This window comes from Staurois parvus, unplaced genomic scaffold (assembly GCF_062004578.1).
Source record: "Staurois parvus isolate SC_StPar_1 unplaced genomic scaffold, SC_StPar_1.0 ptg002671l, whole genome shotgun sequence".
NCBI lineage: Eukaryota > Metazoa > Chordata > Amphibia > Anura > Ranidae > Staurois > Staurois parvus.
This window is the reverse complement of record NW_028320467.1, coordinates 140,276-157,614: the sequence shown is the minus strand read 5'-3', so window position 1 is coordinate 157,614 and position 17,339 is coordinate 140,276. Positions and strand designations below refer to the sequence as shown.

The window sequence follows — 17,339 nt, the reverse complement described above, 5'->3', positions numbered from 1 at the left end:
CCGGGCACTGTGACCCCCTCCTATATATATATATTTCACAAAACAAATAGGGTGTATATATAATTTTATTTATTTATTTTCAATTCACTAAAGTTTTTTTTTGGATTTTTAATCGTGTTCGAAAAACCGCTACGGAAATATCATGTGAGGAAAACTTGCAATGATCACCATTTCACTCTCTAGCATCTTTGCTAAAAAATAAATATATATATATTGTGGGAACTCGCTTCAAATGGTAGAGCTTGGTTAAACGCACACAGCAACTCGCTTGCTTTTTTAAGGCCTTTTTAGCCCACTTTTATTTAAATGGAAGTTTAAAACATCAGAAGTTTCCCACACAGGGGTATCTATCATCCACATACACAAAATTCAGCCTCCTGGCTCTCAGATATACACAATCTTCCCCTGGCCTTCCTCTTCAGGCTTACGTCTGACTCCTGCAGACTCTTTCAAAACATGGCTCTCACACACAGCTGGCCACTAGCACATACAGTCAGGTCCATAAATATTGGGACATGGACACAATTCTAACATTTTTGGCTCTATACACCACAATGGATTTGAAATGAAACGAACAAGATGTGCTTTAACTGCAGACTGTCAGCTTTAATTTGAGGGTATTTACATCCAAATCAGGTGAACGGTGTAGGAATTACAACAGTTTGCATATGTGCCTCCCACTTATTAAGGGGCCAAAAGTAATGGGACAATTGGCTTCTCAGCTGTTCCATGGCCAGGTGTGTGTTATTCCCTCATTATCCCAATTACAATGAGCAGATAAAAGGTCCAGAGTTCATTTCAAGTGTGCTATTTGCATTTGGAATCTGTTGCTGTCAACTCTCAAGATGAGATCCAAAGAGCTGTCACTATTAGTGAAGCCATCATTAGGCTGAAAAAACAAAACAAACCCATCAGAGAGATAGCAAAAACATTAGGCGTGGCCAAAACAACTGTTTGGAACATTCTTAAAAAGAAGGAACGCACCGGTGAGCTCAGCAACACCAAAAGACCCGGAAGACCAGGGAAAACAACTGTGGTGGATGAGCGAAGAATTCTTTCCCTGGTGAAGAAAACACCCTTCACAACAGTTGGCCAGATCAAGAACACTCTCCAGGAGGTAGGTGTATGTGTGTCAAAGTCACCAATCAAGAGAAGACTTCACCAGAGTGAATACAGAGGGTTCACCACAAGATGGAAACCATTGGTGAGCCTCAAACACAGGAAGGCCAGATTAGAGTTTGCCAAACGACATGTAAAAAAGCCTTCACAGTTCTGGAACAACATCCTATGGACAGATGAGACCGACATCAACTTGTACCAGAGTGATGGGAAGAGAAGAGTATGGAGAAGGAACTGCTCATGGTCCTCAGCATACCACCTCATCAGTGATCATGGTGGTGGTAGTGTCATGGCGTGGGCATGTATGGCTGCCAATGGAACTGCTTCTCTTGTATTTATTGATGATGTGACTGCTGACAGAAGCAGCCGGATGAATTGTGAAGTGTTTCGGGAATATTATCTGCTCATATTCAGCCAAATGCTTCACAACTCATTGGACGCTTCACAGTGCAGATGGACAATGACCCAAAGCAGACTGCAAAAGCAACCAAAGAAGTGGAATGTTCTGCAATGGCCAAGTCCATCACCTGACCTGAATCCGATTGAGCATTTCACTTGCTGAAGACAAAACTGAAGGGAAAATGCCCCAAGAACAAGCAGGAACTGAAGACAGTTGCAGTAAAGGCCTGGCAGAGCATCACCAGGGATGACACCCAGCGTCTGCTGATGTCTATGCGTTCCACACTTCAGGCTGTCATTGACTGCAAAGGATTTGCAACCAAGTATTAAAAAGTGAAAGTTTGATTTATGATTATTATTCTGTCCCATTACTTTTGGTCCCTTAAGAAGTGGGAGGCACATATGCAAACTATTGTAATTCCTACACCGTTCACCTGATTTTGATGTAAATACCCTCAAATTAAAGCTGACAGTCTGCAGTTAAAGCACATCTTGTTCGTTTCATTTCAAATCCATTGTGGTGGTGTATAGAGCCAAAAATGTTAGAATTGTGTTGATGTCCCAATATTTATGGACCTGACAGTAGCTACTACCAAGCAGCTCCTTGCCGCTTTTGGCTTCCACCTCTCCTTGGTGGAGCCCTCCTGACTCCTATCTGCCGGGGTGGAGCCCTCCTGACTCCTATCTGCCGGGGTGGAGCCCTCCTGACTCCTATCTGCCGGGGTGGAGCCCTCCTGACTCCTATCTGCCGGGGTGGAGCCCTCCTGACTCCTGTCTGCCAGGGTGGAGCCCTCCTGACTCCTGTCTGCCGGGGTGGAGACCTCCTGACTCCTGTCTGCCGGGGTGGAGACCTCCTGACTCCTATCTGCCGGGGTGGAGCCCTCCTGACTCCTATCTGCTGGGGTGGAGCCCTCCTGACTCCTATCTGCCGGGGTGGAGCCCTCCTGACTCCTATCTGCCGGGGTGGAGCCCTCCTGACTCCTGTCTGCCGGGGTGGAGACCTCCTGACTCCTGTCTGCCGGGGTGGAGACCTCCTGACTCCTGTCTGCCGGGGTGGAGACCTCCTGACTCCTGTCTGCCGGGGTGGAGACCTCCTGACTCCTGTCTGCCGGGGTGGAGACCTCCTGACTCCTGTCTGCCGGGGTGGAGACCTCCTGACTCCTGTCTGCCGGGGTGGAGACCTCCTGACTCCTGTCTGCCGGGGTGGAGACCTCCTGACTCCTATCTGCCGGGGTGGAGCCCTCCTGACTCCTATCTGCCAGGGTGGAGCCCTCCTGACTCCCGTCTGCCGTGGTGGAGACCTCCTGACTCCTATCTGCCGGGGTGGAGACCTCCTGACTCCTGTCTGCCGGGGTGGAAACCTCCTGACTCCTATCTCTCGGTGTGGAGCCCTCCTGACTCCTATCTGCCGGGGTGGAGCCCTCCTGGCTCCTGTCTTCCAGGTGGAGCCCTCCTGACTCCTATCTGCCGGGCTGGAGCCCTCCTGACTCCTATCTCTCGGGGTGGAGCCCTCCTGACTCCTATCTGCCGGGGTGGAGCCCTCCTGACTCCTATCTGCCGGGGTGGAGCCCTCCTGACTCCTATCTGCCGGGGTGGAGCCCAGAACCCTGGTCCTGACTCTCTGAAAAGGCCTGCACACACCTGTGCAATCAGTCTCCTGGCCATTCCCAAAACCTGGTCCCAGGATTGGAGATTTCATCCCTCCCAGATCTCTTTGAAATCGCCAGGCTCCAGATCCCAAAAAAGACCTTACAAACAAAGGAGGAAAGTTAAAAGTCACTTTCCTCCGTATCAAACACTTACCCTGGAGCCCCCCAACCTGCCTTGTTGAGAATCCTGGGTGACAGATTGTCACACTGTCACAATATATATATATATATATATATATATATATATATATATATATATATATAATGTATGGGCAAAAAAAAATTTTCTAGCAAAAAAAAAATGATTAAACCCCTGGTCACACCGATCAGATTTTTAAATTGTGAGACTTCTAGTGAATACAGATAGTATGCAGAACACCCTACCCCCCAAAAAAATGTAATTCCTGCTTGTGTGACTGGCTCACTGATTTTCTGCACTAAGATACAAGTCAGATATTGGGTATCTCCTGCAACAAAAGTGCCATTTTTGGTGAGATACTCCCAAAGGTAAATCACATGTAAAGGGATGCAGACCCCGCCACTTTCCCCATCAGAGCCCCGCAGGTCTATCAGCTGATGGATGATGATAAAGTCGCTCCCATTCACAGTCACTCTGCACAGAACACAGAGACACAAACAGATATTTCTTCAGAATAACAGAAGGTCTTAATCTGCTACAAAGTTTGTTACAATCACTGCAATGTACATCGATCACCCAGAGGGGTCCCCCCAATGTGCATAGATCATCAAGAGGGGTCCCCCCAATGTGCATAGATCACCCAGAGGGGACCCCCCAATGTGCATAGATCACCAAGAGGGGACCCCCCAATGTGCATAGATCACCAAGAGGGGTCCCCCAATGTACATAGATCACCAAGAGGGGTCCCCCCAATGTATATAGATCACCCAGAGGGGTCCCCTTAATGTGCATAAATCACCCAGAGGGGTCCCCCCAATGTGCATAGATCACCCAGAGGGGTCCCCCCAATGTGCATCGATTACCCAGAGGGATCCCCCCAATGTGCATCAATCACCCAGAGGGGTCCCCCCAATGTGCATAGATCACCCAGAGGGGTCCCCCCAATGTGCATCAATCACCCAGAGGGGTCCCCCCAATGTGAATAGATCACCCAGAGGGGTCCCCCAATGTGCATCGATCACCAAGAGGGGTCCCCCAATGTGCATCAATCACCCTGAGGGGTCCCCCCAATGTTAGATCACCCAGAGGGGTCCCCCCAATGTGCATTGATCACCCAGAGGGGTCCCCCCAATGTGCATTGATCACCCAGAGGGGTCCCCCCAATGTGCATCAATCACCCAGAGGAGGGGGAGGGGTGTTTTCAATAAAAGTGGAGTCACTATTTAAAGGAATTGCGCATTTTTAATTCTGCCCTTTAATCTGAATTAAATCGGGTCTTCACCCTCCAGGGGGAACGCCCTCCTCTCTTACCCCCCTCCCCTCTGTTGTTAGAATCGGGATGTATTTGTTTTTTTTTTTCAGCCTCCTCTGCACATCGTTCTCCTAGGCAGATGCCATGTGAGGCCCTCCTTTTGCCTCCCGGAATATGCACGTTACACATCCTCGTAGGCATATCACGCTATTCAGAAAGGATAAGGGGCGGGCCTAGCATCGCATCATCAGGAGGTTCGCCGGATAAACCAGGAAGAGCTGGCGGGCCTCTTGATGATGTCACAATCAACATGGTGGTGCGGGGCCAAGAGGTGACAGAATACAAGAGGATTTCGACGGGACAGCGCTGGATCCCATGGCTGGGTGAGTATCAAAAATGTGCTACCTGGACCACCTGGTAAGCGAGGAAAAATGGGAAGAGACCACCGAAGAGCCTCTCCTGAACAACCTAAATAAAATGTTACATTGGTACAAAGATTACTAATTGGCCTTGAAATAACTAACAGGACCTGGCTCCCATAGACTTCAATGGGGTTTGGGGCCACGTTCGTTTGTGAACTTCCCGCAGAGTTCGTCGCACATCCAACAAACCCAACTTGGCTACAAATATACCCTTTTACATCTATTTAATAAAAGTCTACGGAGCATTTTTTTTTTAAAGTAATGTATTTATCCTAATTAACATCACGAAGGCAGATACTTCTGAACGAACATTCCGATTTGTTTTATAATATCTAAAGTTAAAACCAGCAATTTGGCTTTATAACAAGAAATGTCAGAGAATTGTTTGTTTCTGTTCCCGAACATGCGATCGCCGAAACAGCAATTTGTCTAATTAGAGCTTTGTACCCTTTATGGAACAACACATCCTGTGATGGTGGGAAATACATGGAAGATATCTGAATGACATTATATCTAAATGATATCATCCTTATTAGTACAAATAGAAACTAGAATTCACACAGGATTCTGGATGCCGAATCTTCACACGTTTGTCAGAAACAGTATACAGCACATGAGCTAATTGAACACGTTACGCTTCTTGTAACAATCATATTTTAAAAGATATTTCCAATTTGTTGTGCGTTTCCCTAACTATGCCAGTTGGAATATTTGGAGTCGCCCATATGAACCAAAGCTGAACGATCCGTATCTTCACCATTTGTATCTCTGCCATTTCCCACATTTATATCTCCACCATTTCCACCATTTATATTTCCACCATTTGTATCTCAATCATTTGTATCTCCACCATTTCCCACATTTATGTCTCCACCATTTCCACCATTTATATTTCCACCATTTGTATCTCAATCATTTGTATCTCCACCATTTCCACCATTTATATCTCCACCATTTCCACCATTTATATCTCCACCATTTGTATCTCAATCATTTGTATCTCCACCATTTCCCACATTTATGTCTCCACCATTTCCACCATTTATATTTCCACCATTTGTATCTCAATCATTTGTATCTCCACCATTTCCACCATTTATATCTCCACCATTTCCACCATTTATATCTCCACCATTTGTATCTCAATCATTTGTATCTCCACCATTTCCACCATTTGTATCTCAATCATTTGTATCTCCACCATTTCCACCATTTGTATCTCCACCATTTATATCTTCACCATTTGTATCTCTGCCATTTCCACCATTTATATCTTCACCATTTGTATCTCCACCATTTCCTTCAGTTATATCTCCACCATTTGTATCTCCACCATAAAAGCAACCTGGGATTGGGAGGGGTGTGTGCCAGAGGCAGACTGTGATTGGGAGGGGGTGTGTGTCAGAGGCAGGCTGTGATTGGGAGGGGGAGTGTGCCAGAGGCAGGCTGAGATTGGGAGGGGGAGTGTGCCAGAGGCAGGCTGTGATTGGGAGGGTGTGTGTGTCAGAGGCAGGCTGTGATTGGGAGGGGGAGTGTGCCAGAGGCAGGCTGTGATTGGGAGGGGGAGTGTGCTAGAGGCATGCTGTGATTGGGAGGGGCATGTGCCAGAGGTAGGCTGTGATTGGGAGGGGTGTGTGCCAAAGGCTGACTGTGATTGGAAGAGGGTGTGTGCCAGAGGCAGGCTGTGATTGGGAGGGGTAGTGTGCCAGAGGAAGGCTGTGATTGGGAGAGAATCTGTGAGAGAGGTAGGCTGTGATTGGGAGGGGGAGTGTGGCAGAGGCAGGCTGTGATTGGAAGAGGGTTTGTGTGAGAGGTAGGCTGTTATTGGGAGGGGGAGTGTGCCAGAGGCAGACTGTTATTGGGAGGGGTAGTGTGGCAGAGGCAGGCTGTGATTGGAAGAGGGTGCATGCCAGAGGAAGGTTGTGATTGGAAGAGGGTGTGTGCCAGAGGAAATCTGTGATTGGGAGGGGGAGTGTGCCAGAGGCAGGCTGTGATTGGGAGGGGGAGTGTGCCAGAGGCAGGTTGTGATTGGGAGGGGGAGTGTGCCAGAGGCAGGCTGTGATTGGGAGGGGGAGTGTGCCAGAGGCCGACTGTGATTGGGAGGGTGTGTGCCAGAGGTAGACTGTGATTGGGAGGGGTAGTGTGCCAGAGGAAGGCTGTGATTGGGAGGGGTGTGTGTCAGAGGAAGGCTGTGATTGGGATAGGTAGTGTGCCAGAGGAAGGCTGTGATTGGGAGGGGTAGTGTGCCAGAGGAAGGCTGTGATTGGAAGGGTGTGTGCCAGAGGCAGACTGTGATTGGGAGGGTGTGTGCCAGAGGCAGATTGTGATTCGGAGGGGTAGAGTGCCATTCATAGGCTGTGATTGTCTGGGAGTGTGGTGGATCAACAAACTGGCAAATCCAGGCCTGCTGTGTGTCCGCACAGTGTCCTGTACCTCTAAACGGCCAGCCACAAGGATGAAAACTGTAAATTTCCCCCAGAGCTTAGTGAATGGGGTAATGTTCTGATGACTTCCATCATCCAATCATATGCAGGTAAAAATGCTGTTTTTTAATGTAGTATTGTTTATTTATCGTGCATGTGATTTGTGAGTTATTTGCCAAATTAAATTGTACCACGTTTACTAAGCTCTGGAGAAAATTACTTTGCAAAGTACAACTTCCCTTGCAACATGAACACTCTATTTGCCTTCAGTAAATCAACCCCATAAAGAGTTTGTAAAGGCTGTTTTTTTTCTTAAAATAATAAACATGGTATACAAAGAGGTCCCTGACATCCTCTTCTGGAGTCCCCCACCAGTGCTGTCCTCTCCTCTTCTCCAAGTGCCCCTATAATAAGCCGGCTGCTGTGGGGGCACTCATGTGGGCTCGCTTCCAAGATGGATTGTGAGCCTCCATAGACACATGCATCATGGCCACGCCCCCACTCACTCCTCACAGGATTTGACTGACAGCAGCAGGAGCCAATAGCTCCCAGTGCTCTGAGCCAAGCCTGTTAGAGCGGGGAGAGAGGAGAGAATATCTACAGCTGGGCAAAGCACTGGATCAATATGTGTTGGGGGATGGGGGGGCTCACTCTATCAAAACCTTAAAAAAGAACTTTAGTTATACTTGAAAGATCTCAGAACCAGTTAGTTTCCATCTTCTATCCTGCACTAGAAAGTATCAGCTAGAATCTGATAGGCATCTAGTTTATCCTCATTTCCTTTTTCATTTGATATTTTCCAGCTGTTCAGGTTTCTGCTCACTATAGTCATATCATATACATAATACAATATAAAAGAACATTTCATCCGCAGTCATTTCTATCAAACAATTAGATATTACTCTGCATTAGTTTAATATAATCAGTGCCGTCGGTTTTGATTCCTTTCTGCGTGTGCGTGCCATGAAGATGACAGAGAGGTGAATCCTTCATCTTTAGTCACATTACACTTTGTTGTATGGATATAAGATTGGATGCAAATTATTATTCCTTGGTGAACTGCAGACGCTGCGAATATAGCACATTTTATTCATCTTGAATTTTATATTATTTTATATTATGATCATGCTGAACATTTCCTGGTGCAATAAAAACCGACTGTATATGGAGCATGCCATTTCAAAATGACATCATTTAGAGATGTTTGATAATTCGTGTCATCAGGAACATGTTGTGTACATTTATATTCGTTGGGGTAACAAAATCTAGACGGAAGACGTCTCTCTGCACACAGTCTTCCTGTAAATAGCACCAATGAAAGGATCTGAGGTCAGCTTTGTGCTGTACAATGTGTCTGCATAGCTTTCCCACACAGCAAATATTCATAGAATGGCAGATATTTGCGGAAGCTACAAAAGTAAACCTTCATTCTGCGTTTACAGTTCCTTTATCCTGCGAGGATTTCCATTTATCTTGTGTGACTCATCATCCAGATCATCAAAGATACAGTTATAAGAATAGAGAATGATTACCCTCCAGATCCGTCTTATGATACAAGGCGGCCTGTAACCTGGGACTACGTTGTCAGCTCACCTCCAGAATGGATGTTTGGATCTGAAGAATCAGCTCATGGCCTTTGACCTGTCTGACACAGATCTTGCAGGACAGCTGAGTGGTGGCTGGCGTATATCGCTCCAGGGAAAAGGCACAGTGCAGTGGCTGCTGGTTACTGCACCAGACACGGGAGAAAGGGACTTCCTGCAATGAAAACAGGCAAAGACAGTCAGCTGTTGGCTAGAATACAAAAAAAAAACTAAAGTTCAATAGTTGGACTAGTGATCAGTATCAGATCAGAAGATGGACAGTGTCTTTCCTAACACCCTAGACAGCTAGTCTCCTAGCAACATGGGCATCACTTCTCCTAGAACCATGGACAGCTCCTCTCCTACCACTGTGGACAGCTCCTCTCCAAGCACCATGGACAGCTCCCCTCCTAGCACCATGGACAGCTCCTCTCCTAGCACCATGGACAGCTCCCCTCCTAGCACCATGGACAGCTCCCCTCCTAGCACCATGGACAGCTCCTCTCCTAGCACCATGGACAGCTCCCCTCCTAGCACCATGGACAGCTCCCCTCCTTGCACCATGGGCAGCTCCTCTCCTACCACTGTGGACAGCTCCTCTCCTACCACTATGGACAGCTCCCCTCCTAGCACCATGGGCAGCTCCTCTCCTACCACTATGGACAGCTCCTCTCCAAGCACCATGGACAGCTCCTCCTTGCACCATGGGCAGCTCTTATGGAATCCTTGACAGTGACTCTCCTAGCACTATTATTATTATTATACAGGATTTATGGCGCCAACAGTTTACTCAGCTCTTTACAATATAACGGGAGACAATACAGCAACAATACAGTTCAATACAAGAGGGATAGGAGGGCCCTGATCCTGGGAGCTTACAATCTAGGACCATGGATAAATCATCTCATAGCTCCATGGACAGCTCCTCCCCAGCACCATGGACAGCCCTTCTCCTAGTACCATGGAAAGCTCATCCTATTATCTTGGACAGTTCCTCTCCAGCACCATGGATAGCTCATCTCATAGCACCATGGACAGCTCCTTCCCAGCACCATGGACAGACCTTCTCCTAGTATCTTGGACACCTAATCCCCCAGCACAGGGGCTCCAAACTCCAAAGCAATATCTCTAATATCTGTGCAAGTAACAGTGCCCTATGTGCTGAATAAAGGCAAGCAAAGGGCCACATCTGGCCTGTGTAGGGCAGTTTGGAGACCCCTGCCCTAGCACCATGGGCAGCTCTCATCATATCACTATGGACAATAATTCTCCTAGCACCATGGGCAGCTCTCATCATATCACTATGGACAATAATTCTCCTGGCACCATGGGAAGCTCTTCTCATATCACTATGGACAGAAATTCTCCTAGCACTATGGGCAGCTCCCTTCATATTGCTATGGGCAATCCCTCTACTAGCAGTATGGATGGCTCTCCTCCTAGCACCATGGAAAGCTCCTGTCCTAGCACCATGGACAACTCCTCTCCCAGCACCATGGACAACTCCTCTCCCAGCACCATGGACAGTTCCTCTCCCAGCACATGGACAGCTCCCCTCCTAGCACCATGGACAGCTCCTCTCCTAGCACCATGGACAGCTCGTCTCCTAGCACTATGTATGGCTCTCCTCCCAGTACCATGGACAGCTCCTCTCCTGGCACTATGGACAGCTCTCCTCCCAGCACCATGGACAGCTCCTCTCCAAGCATCATGGATAGCTGCTTTCTTATCACCATGTACAACAAATCTAGAACCATGGTTAGCTCTAGAGTTTGAGTTGAATTTTGTGCAGTAACAAGATGTAGAAACACTGCAATGTCCAGTCAGTATTTTAGACTTTTAGTTTTGAATGCTAATGACATTGGGAAGAGGTTGAATTTGTTATTTATAGGAATTTTCAATACACCACACTATTTCTGGCAAGCTTTGCTCAACAAAGACAAACTAAGAAGATATCTCCCCAGTGTAATTATATCTAAATTTCTAAAGGTTCCTCAGGATGCACACATGAACACAAAGTACAACTTTCAAGTTCTTGCTCTTAATTATCATTCTTATGATCCTCAAATAACTATTGGCTGAGCACAAGAAAACACGGACACTTGTCCCTTATTTGAAACTACCAACTGAAGATTACTCGTTAAATTAGACGAATCTGTTTCACATTTGGGTTTAATTACCTCCATCCATATAAATAACTCAGGAATAAAAGATAACATGCATTAAACATTTTTTTTCCAATGCCACCCAAGATCACAGGGCTGAAATAGTTCAAGTGCATGCTGCAAATTAGTAAACATTTCTCTGAACTCTCTTGAATAGAAACTGTTTTTTATTCTGCAAAAACTGCAGAGAAATACTGCCGTGTTTACATTATTCTAGGCTTCCATATAACAAATAGGATGGACAGGCACCTACACGCTTATGGAGAATGGGGGTGGGGTCATGCCAGAGTGGTCATGGCTAGCTAGGTACGACATTAGCACAGACTCCACCAACCTCTTCTGGAAAGGATTGAGATGTTAGTCACTCAGCTGGCCCGATACAAACTAGGAATTCTGCTCAGTAGACGGTTAAGATTGCAACTCGTCTCCACGAATGACCAGCCCACAGCTACACATACAATACCATATATCTATACATAGAAGTGCATTGCAGCAATGGCATTAAAGCCTGCTTGGCAGGCAGTGGACTGATGTCTTCATTGTGGACATGGTCATATTACACTTCATCAGAAGAGACAAGGCGACAACCACTATGTAACTATGTAACTAGTGTGAATGCAACCAAGTATGGTCCACCAGCAAGAAGAAACCCATGCAACTCCCACCAGATTGCCAGAGAAGCCAAAGGCCCAAACCCGATCTGTGCTGGTCTAAAGGGAAGAAAGGCCATTCTGTCAGGGCAGGGCTGTGGAACGGACAGGTAGGCCTAGTGGCAGGGTAACGCACTGGCTGACGACAACCACCACCAACAGACCGAAGTCCCTCAGGGCGCGGAGTCTAAGTCCCAGGCTGCCCTTCACCAGGGCCCCTGATGGTGGGGATGGACTTGACGCAGCCAGGAACCAGGTCGCGGCCCCCGAGACACCCCGGCTGCGGTAATGGCCGCCGCCAATGGCGTGTAGCTGGTGAGAATGACAATAGCGTAGTCAGGCAAGCCGGGTCGACAACAACGGGACAAAACAGTACAGGACAGTAGACAGAGAATCACAGGTCACGGGCCGGGTTCAGCAACGGAAGGTCAGATCGAAGGAAAACACAGAGAATGGTCTTAGTCACAAGCCGAGTCAGAATACCAGAAGAGTCACAAACGTATACACAGAGCTGTAGCAAGACAAAGACACAAGTGCAAAGAGCATGTGCGGATCACAGGCTTATATGTACTCAGCCACACCCCTCTGGGGGATGGACCTCAGAGACCTGAAGGCATAAAAGCTTCCCACCATGCTCAGCCGAAATCCAAGATGGATGCCAGCACATGGAGTAACATAACCTCTGGGAAAAGGTAGGACCTTGACACATTCTCACCATATCGTTGATAGGGGGTGTAAATGGTGAATCCTAGCTTGAGGCACTCAATTGGGGAAACTTACCTGTTATCACCTTTATACATCCTTATGGCCATACTTCTTTCCAATGATTGGTAAACCAACACTAACATATATAATGATCTGGTGTGTGCATGTTTGGGCCTTTGGCTGCTCCGGGTATCTTCCCCCTGGTGGGAAGTGCAAGGGTTTCTCACTGCTGGCGGACCGCACTCTCTTGGTTGTGTTCAAACTGGTTGTCACTTCATCTCTCCCGATGAAGTGAAATGTGAAACGCGTAGAGTTATGAGAATTTCCACAACCAACACATTCTGTCAATCAGGTTTTAATGAAATTGTCATGATGTACTTATTGTAAAGATATTATATTGTATGCAGTAGTGTTGATAGTGTTGCCACACATAGATGAAAAAAGGCCGCTCATACATAGGTTTAGCAAATGGCCGCCGGGGCCCTCGTGGCGCCGGTCGGCGTGACGTCACACCGCTCCCTGACGCGTTTCGTGCGAAGGCACGTAGTCATAGGGGGTTAGCTAGGGGGTTAGCCCCGGCGGCCATTTGCTAAACCTATGTATGAGCGGCCTTTTTTCATCTATGTGTGGCAACACTATCAAGTGGCGAGGGGCTTTTGTGACCAGATCTGACCAGATCCATATGAGGACCCTAGGATTCTGTTTTGAATGCGCATTTGGATTGCGTATCTGGTGAGTGCGCAATCTTTATACCTTTATCACCGCATCCACGAATCCAGCCATTGGAGTTCTTTGAAGACTCTCTTGGGTTTTGATCACGTTATGGACTATACTCATTATTTATAGTCACCTTTTTGCACTTTATCAGCACCTTAACATTGGTTTATATGAATGTGTATTTATTAATTTAGCGCTGCACCCCCCCCCCTTTTATGCACATTGATACATACACATACTAGGGACAATTTAGACAGGATCCAATTAACCTAACAGCCTGTCTTTGGAGAGTGGGAGGAAACCCACACAGGCACAGGGAGAACATGCAAACTCCAGGCAGGTGGTGTCATGGTTGGGATTTGAACGAATGACCCGAGTACCGCCAGGCTGAAGTGCTAACCATTAGCCACTGTGCTATAAATCTCATTGTTGTATCGATAATAAAATAATATTATAAAAATAAAAATGATAACATTTATAAAATAAAATAAACAATAAAAAAATGGATACAAATACAACAACTTTGTTTTTTATGGTTTGGGATTTCAATTAAAAAGCATTCTGTTTGTCAATAAAATGTACGTTTGTAACAGAATTCATACGTCTTTTTTGGCAGAAACTCTAAAAAAAAGGTCTAATTCCCCTTTTTGCTTTTCCACAATTTGCTGTTACACAAGGATGTGGTACCCTAGGGATCCACCAATATATATATATATACACACACATATATAGTGAAGGAAATGTGTATTTGCTCCCCGGCTGATGCTGAATGTTCGCCCCTCACACAGAAATGATCGGTCTAACAATGGAATGTTCGCCCCTCACACAGAAATGATCGGTCTAACAATGGAATGTTCGCCCCTCACACAGAAATGATCGGTCTAACAATGGAATGTTCGCCCCTCACACAGAAATGATCGCTCTAACAATGGAATGTTCGCCCCTCACACAGAAATGATCGGTCTAACAATGGAATGTTCGGTGTAACACTGAGAGACAGAATACAACAACAAATTCAGCAGAAATGCGTCTAACAAATGATGACTGATCTGCATGTTCATGAGGGAAAGAAGGATTTGATCCCCTATCATTCAGCAGGATTTCTGGCTCCCAGGTGTCTCTCATACAGGTAACAAGCTGAGATTAGAAGCAGTCTCTTAAAGGGAGTGCTGCTAATCTCATTGTGTTACCTGTATAAAAGACACCTGTCCACAGGAGCAATCAAACCATCAGATTCCAAACTCTCCACCATGGCAAAGACCAAAGAGCTGTCCAAGGATGTCAGGGACAAGATGGTAGACCTACACAAGGCTGGACTGGACTACCAAACTATGGCCAAGCAGCTTGGTGAGAAGGTGACAACAGTTGGTGCAATCATTCACAAATGGAAGAAACACAAAACAAGTGTCAGTCTCCCTAGGTCTGGTGCACCATGCAAGATTTCACCTCGTGGGGTGTCAATGATCATGAGAACAGTGAGGAATCATCCCAGAACTACACGTGAGGATCTTGTCAATGATCTCCAGGCAGCTGGGACCACAGTCACCAAGAAAACAATTGGTAACACACTACGCCGACAAGGACTGAAATCCTGCAGTGCCTGCAAGGTCCCTCTGCTCAAGAAAGCACATGTCCAGGCCCGTCTGAAGTCTGCCACTGAACATCTGAATGATGCAGAGAAGGACTGGTGGGAAGTGTTGTGGTCAGAGGAGACCAAAATCCAGCTCTTTGGCATCAACACAACTCGCCGTGTTTGGAGGAGGAGGAATGCTGCCTATGACCCCAAGAACACCATCCCAACTGTGAAACATGGTGGTGGAAACATTCTGCTTTGGGGGGTTTTTCTGCTAAGGGGACAGGACAACTGCACCGCATCAAAGGGACGATGAACGGGGCAATGTACCATCAAATCTTGGGTGAGAACCTTTTTCCCTCAGCCAGGGCATTGAAAATGGGTGGTGGATGGGTGTTCCAGCATGACAATGACCCAAAACACACGGCCAAGGCCACAAAGGAGCTGCTCAAGAAGAAGCACATTAAGGTCCTGGAGTGGCCTAGCCAGTCTCCAGACCTTCATCCGATTGAAAATCTGTGGAGGGAGCTGAAAGTTCGAGTTGCCAAATGTCAGCCACTGAACCTTAATGACTTGGAGAGGATCTGCCAAGAGGAGTGGGCCAAAATCCCTCCTGAGATGTGTGCGAACCTGGGGGCCAACTCCAGGAAACGTCTGACCTCTGTGATTGCCAACAAGGGATTGGCCACCAAGTACTAAGTTATGTTTTGTGAAGGGGATCAAATCCTTCTTTCCCTCATGAACATGCAGATCCGTCATCATTTGTTAGACGCATTTCTGCTGAATTTGTTGTTGTATTCTGTCTCTCAGTGTTACACCGAACATTCCATTGTTAGACCGATCATTTCTGTGTGAGGGGCGAACATTCCATTGTTAGACCGATCATTTCTGTGTGAGGGGCAAACATTCCATTGTTAGACCGATCATTTCTGTGTGAGGGGCGAACATTCCATTGTTAGACCGATCATTTCTGTGTGAGGGGCGAACATTCCATTGTTAGACTGATCATTTCTGTGTGAGGGGCGAACATTCCATTGTTAGACCGATCATTTCTGTGTGAGGGGCGAACATTCCATTGTTAAACTGATCATTTCTGTGTGAGGGGTGAACATTCCATTGTTAGACCGATCATTTCTGTGTGAGGGGCGAACATTCCATTGTTAGACCGATCATTTCTGTGTGAGGGGCGAACATTCCATTGTTAGACCGATCATTTCTGTGTGAGGGGCGAACATTCCATTGTTAGACCGATCGTTTCTGTGTGAGGGGCGAACATTCCATTGTTAGACCGATCGTTTCTGTGTGAGGGGCGAACATTCACCATCAGCAGGGGAGCAAATACGCATTTCCTTCACTGTACATATATATATATTACAGCATACACTGAGTATTTCTAAATAGTTACCAAGCAATTAAAATAAAAAATGTACAAAGAAGGTCGACTTGTCCAAATAACTTTCAATTTCTCGCTGCTAGAGACCTCGTTATCATATGAATTAAAGCAAAACAATTTCCCAAATACTTTGCGGACTCCTGCCTGAGCCATATTCCTTCTCCTCCTATTAGAGAATATGTATTTCTTACAAGTGAATGGCTTTTCACAGCATAAAACAATGCTGATTACATTGGGAACATTTCCTAATTACACTTCAGCCGGCGTTCCCATCCCAGCTAATGCTCTCTGTGATATTCTCACCATTCCTACACTTAATGATTCTTTACTACTAGTCAGCTGAGACAGAAGGTGTTCATCTCACATTATGTCTGGGGGGTTTACTGTTCACAGGCTCCTAATAAAGAGATAGTAGTGCTTGGTGCTCTCAGAGGCATTCACCTATTCGCCATATTCTCCTAGATTGTAAGCTGGAAAGAGCAGGGCCCTCGATCCCCTCATGTATTGTATTGTATTGGTATTGTTCTGTCACATGTTCTGTCCCCCTCTGTAATGTACAGCGCTGAGCCAACTGTTGGCGCTTTATAAATACTGTATAATAATAATATTATTGTGACCAATCACCGGCTTCATTTCCCTACACCCTCAGCCATATGAAGGGCGGGCTTTGTCGGTCTTACTTGGACCAAGAATGAAAAGAAAGAGATCTGTATATATAAACTAGAATGCTGTCATAACCCTCCGGGGAACATTAAAATGAATCCCAAAACTGTATACAGAGAGCATAGCTTGGCTGCTCAGTGCTCCCCCGATACTCCAGGCATTGCTGTACAGAACCGCTACATCACACTCGCTTGGTCCATAATATGGAGATCCCTTTCACTCCCATTTGGAATGAATAATATGTCTTCCCAAAAACACCCATCACAGGAGAGGGTTGGCAGTCCGTTCCAATCAGACAACACAATGCAACAAAGTGTCAGCGCTAATATACCGGGCTGTACCAAAAGGGCCATCACATTTCACATTTTGGTAGAAAAACTCTTCCTCTATAGTAACCCTTCCTCTATAGTAACCCTTCCTCTATAGTAACCCTTCCTCTATAGTAACCCCTCCTCTATAGTAACTTTTCCTCTATAGTAACCCCTCC

The 17,339-nt window shown here is 46.4% G+C and overlaps 1 protein-coding gene across 1 annotated transcript in view; it reads right to left on the bottom strand.

Moving 5' to 3' along the window:
* LOC149429982 (netrin receptor UNC5D-like) overlaps positions 1 to 17,339 on the bottom strand; it is a 214,290-nt gene that overhangs the window by 77,053 nt on the left and 119,898 nt on the right. The window contains exon 6 of the mRNA XM_089666284.1: positions 8,997 to 9,161. Coding sequence (XP_089522410.1) covers positions 8,997 to 9,161 — 165 coding nt within the window. The remainder of the gene's footprint in view (positions 1 to 8,996; positions 9,162 to 17,339) is intronic.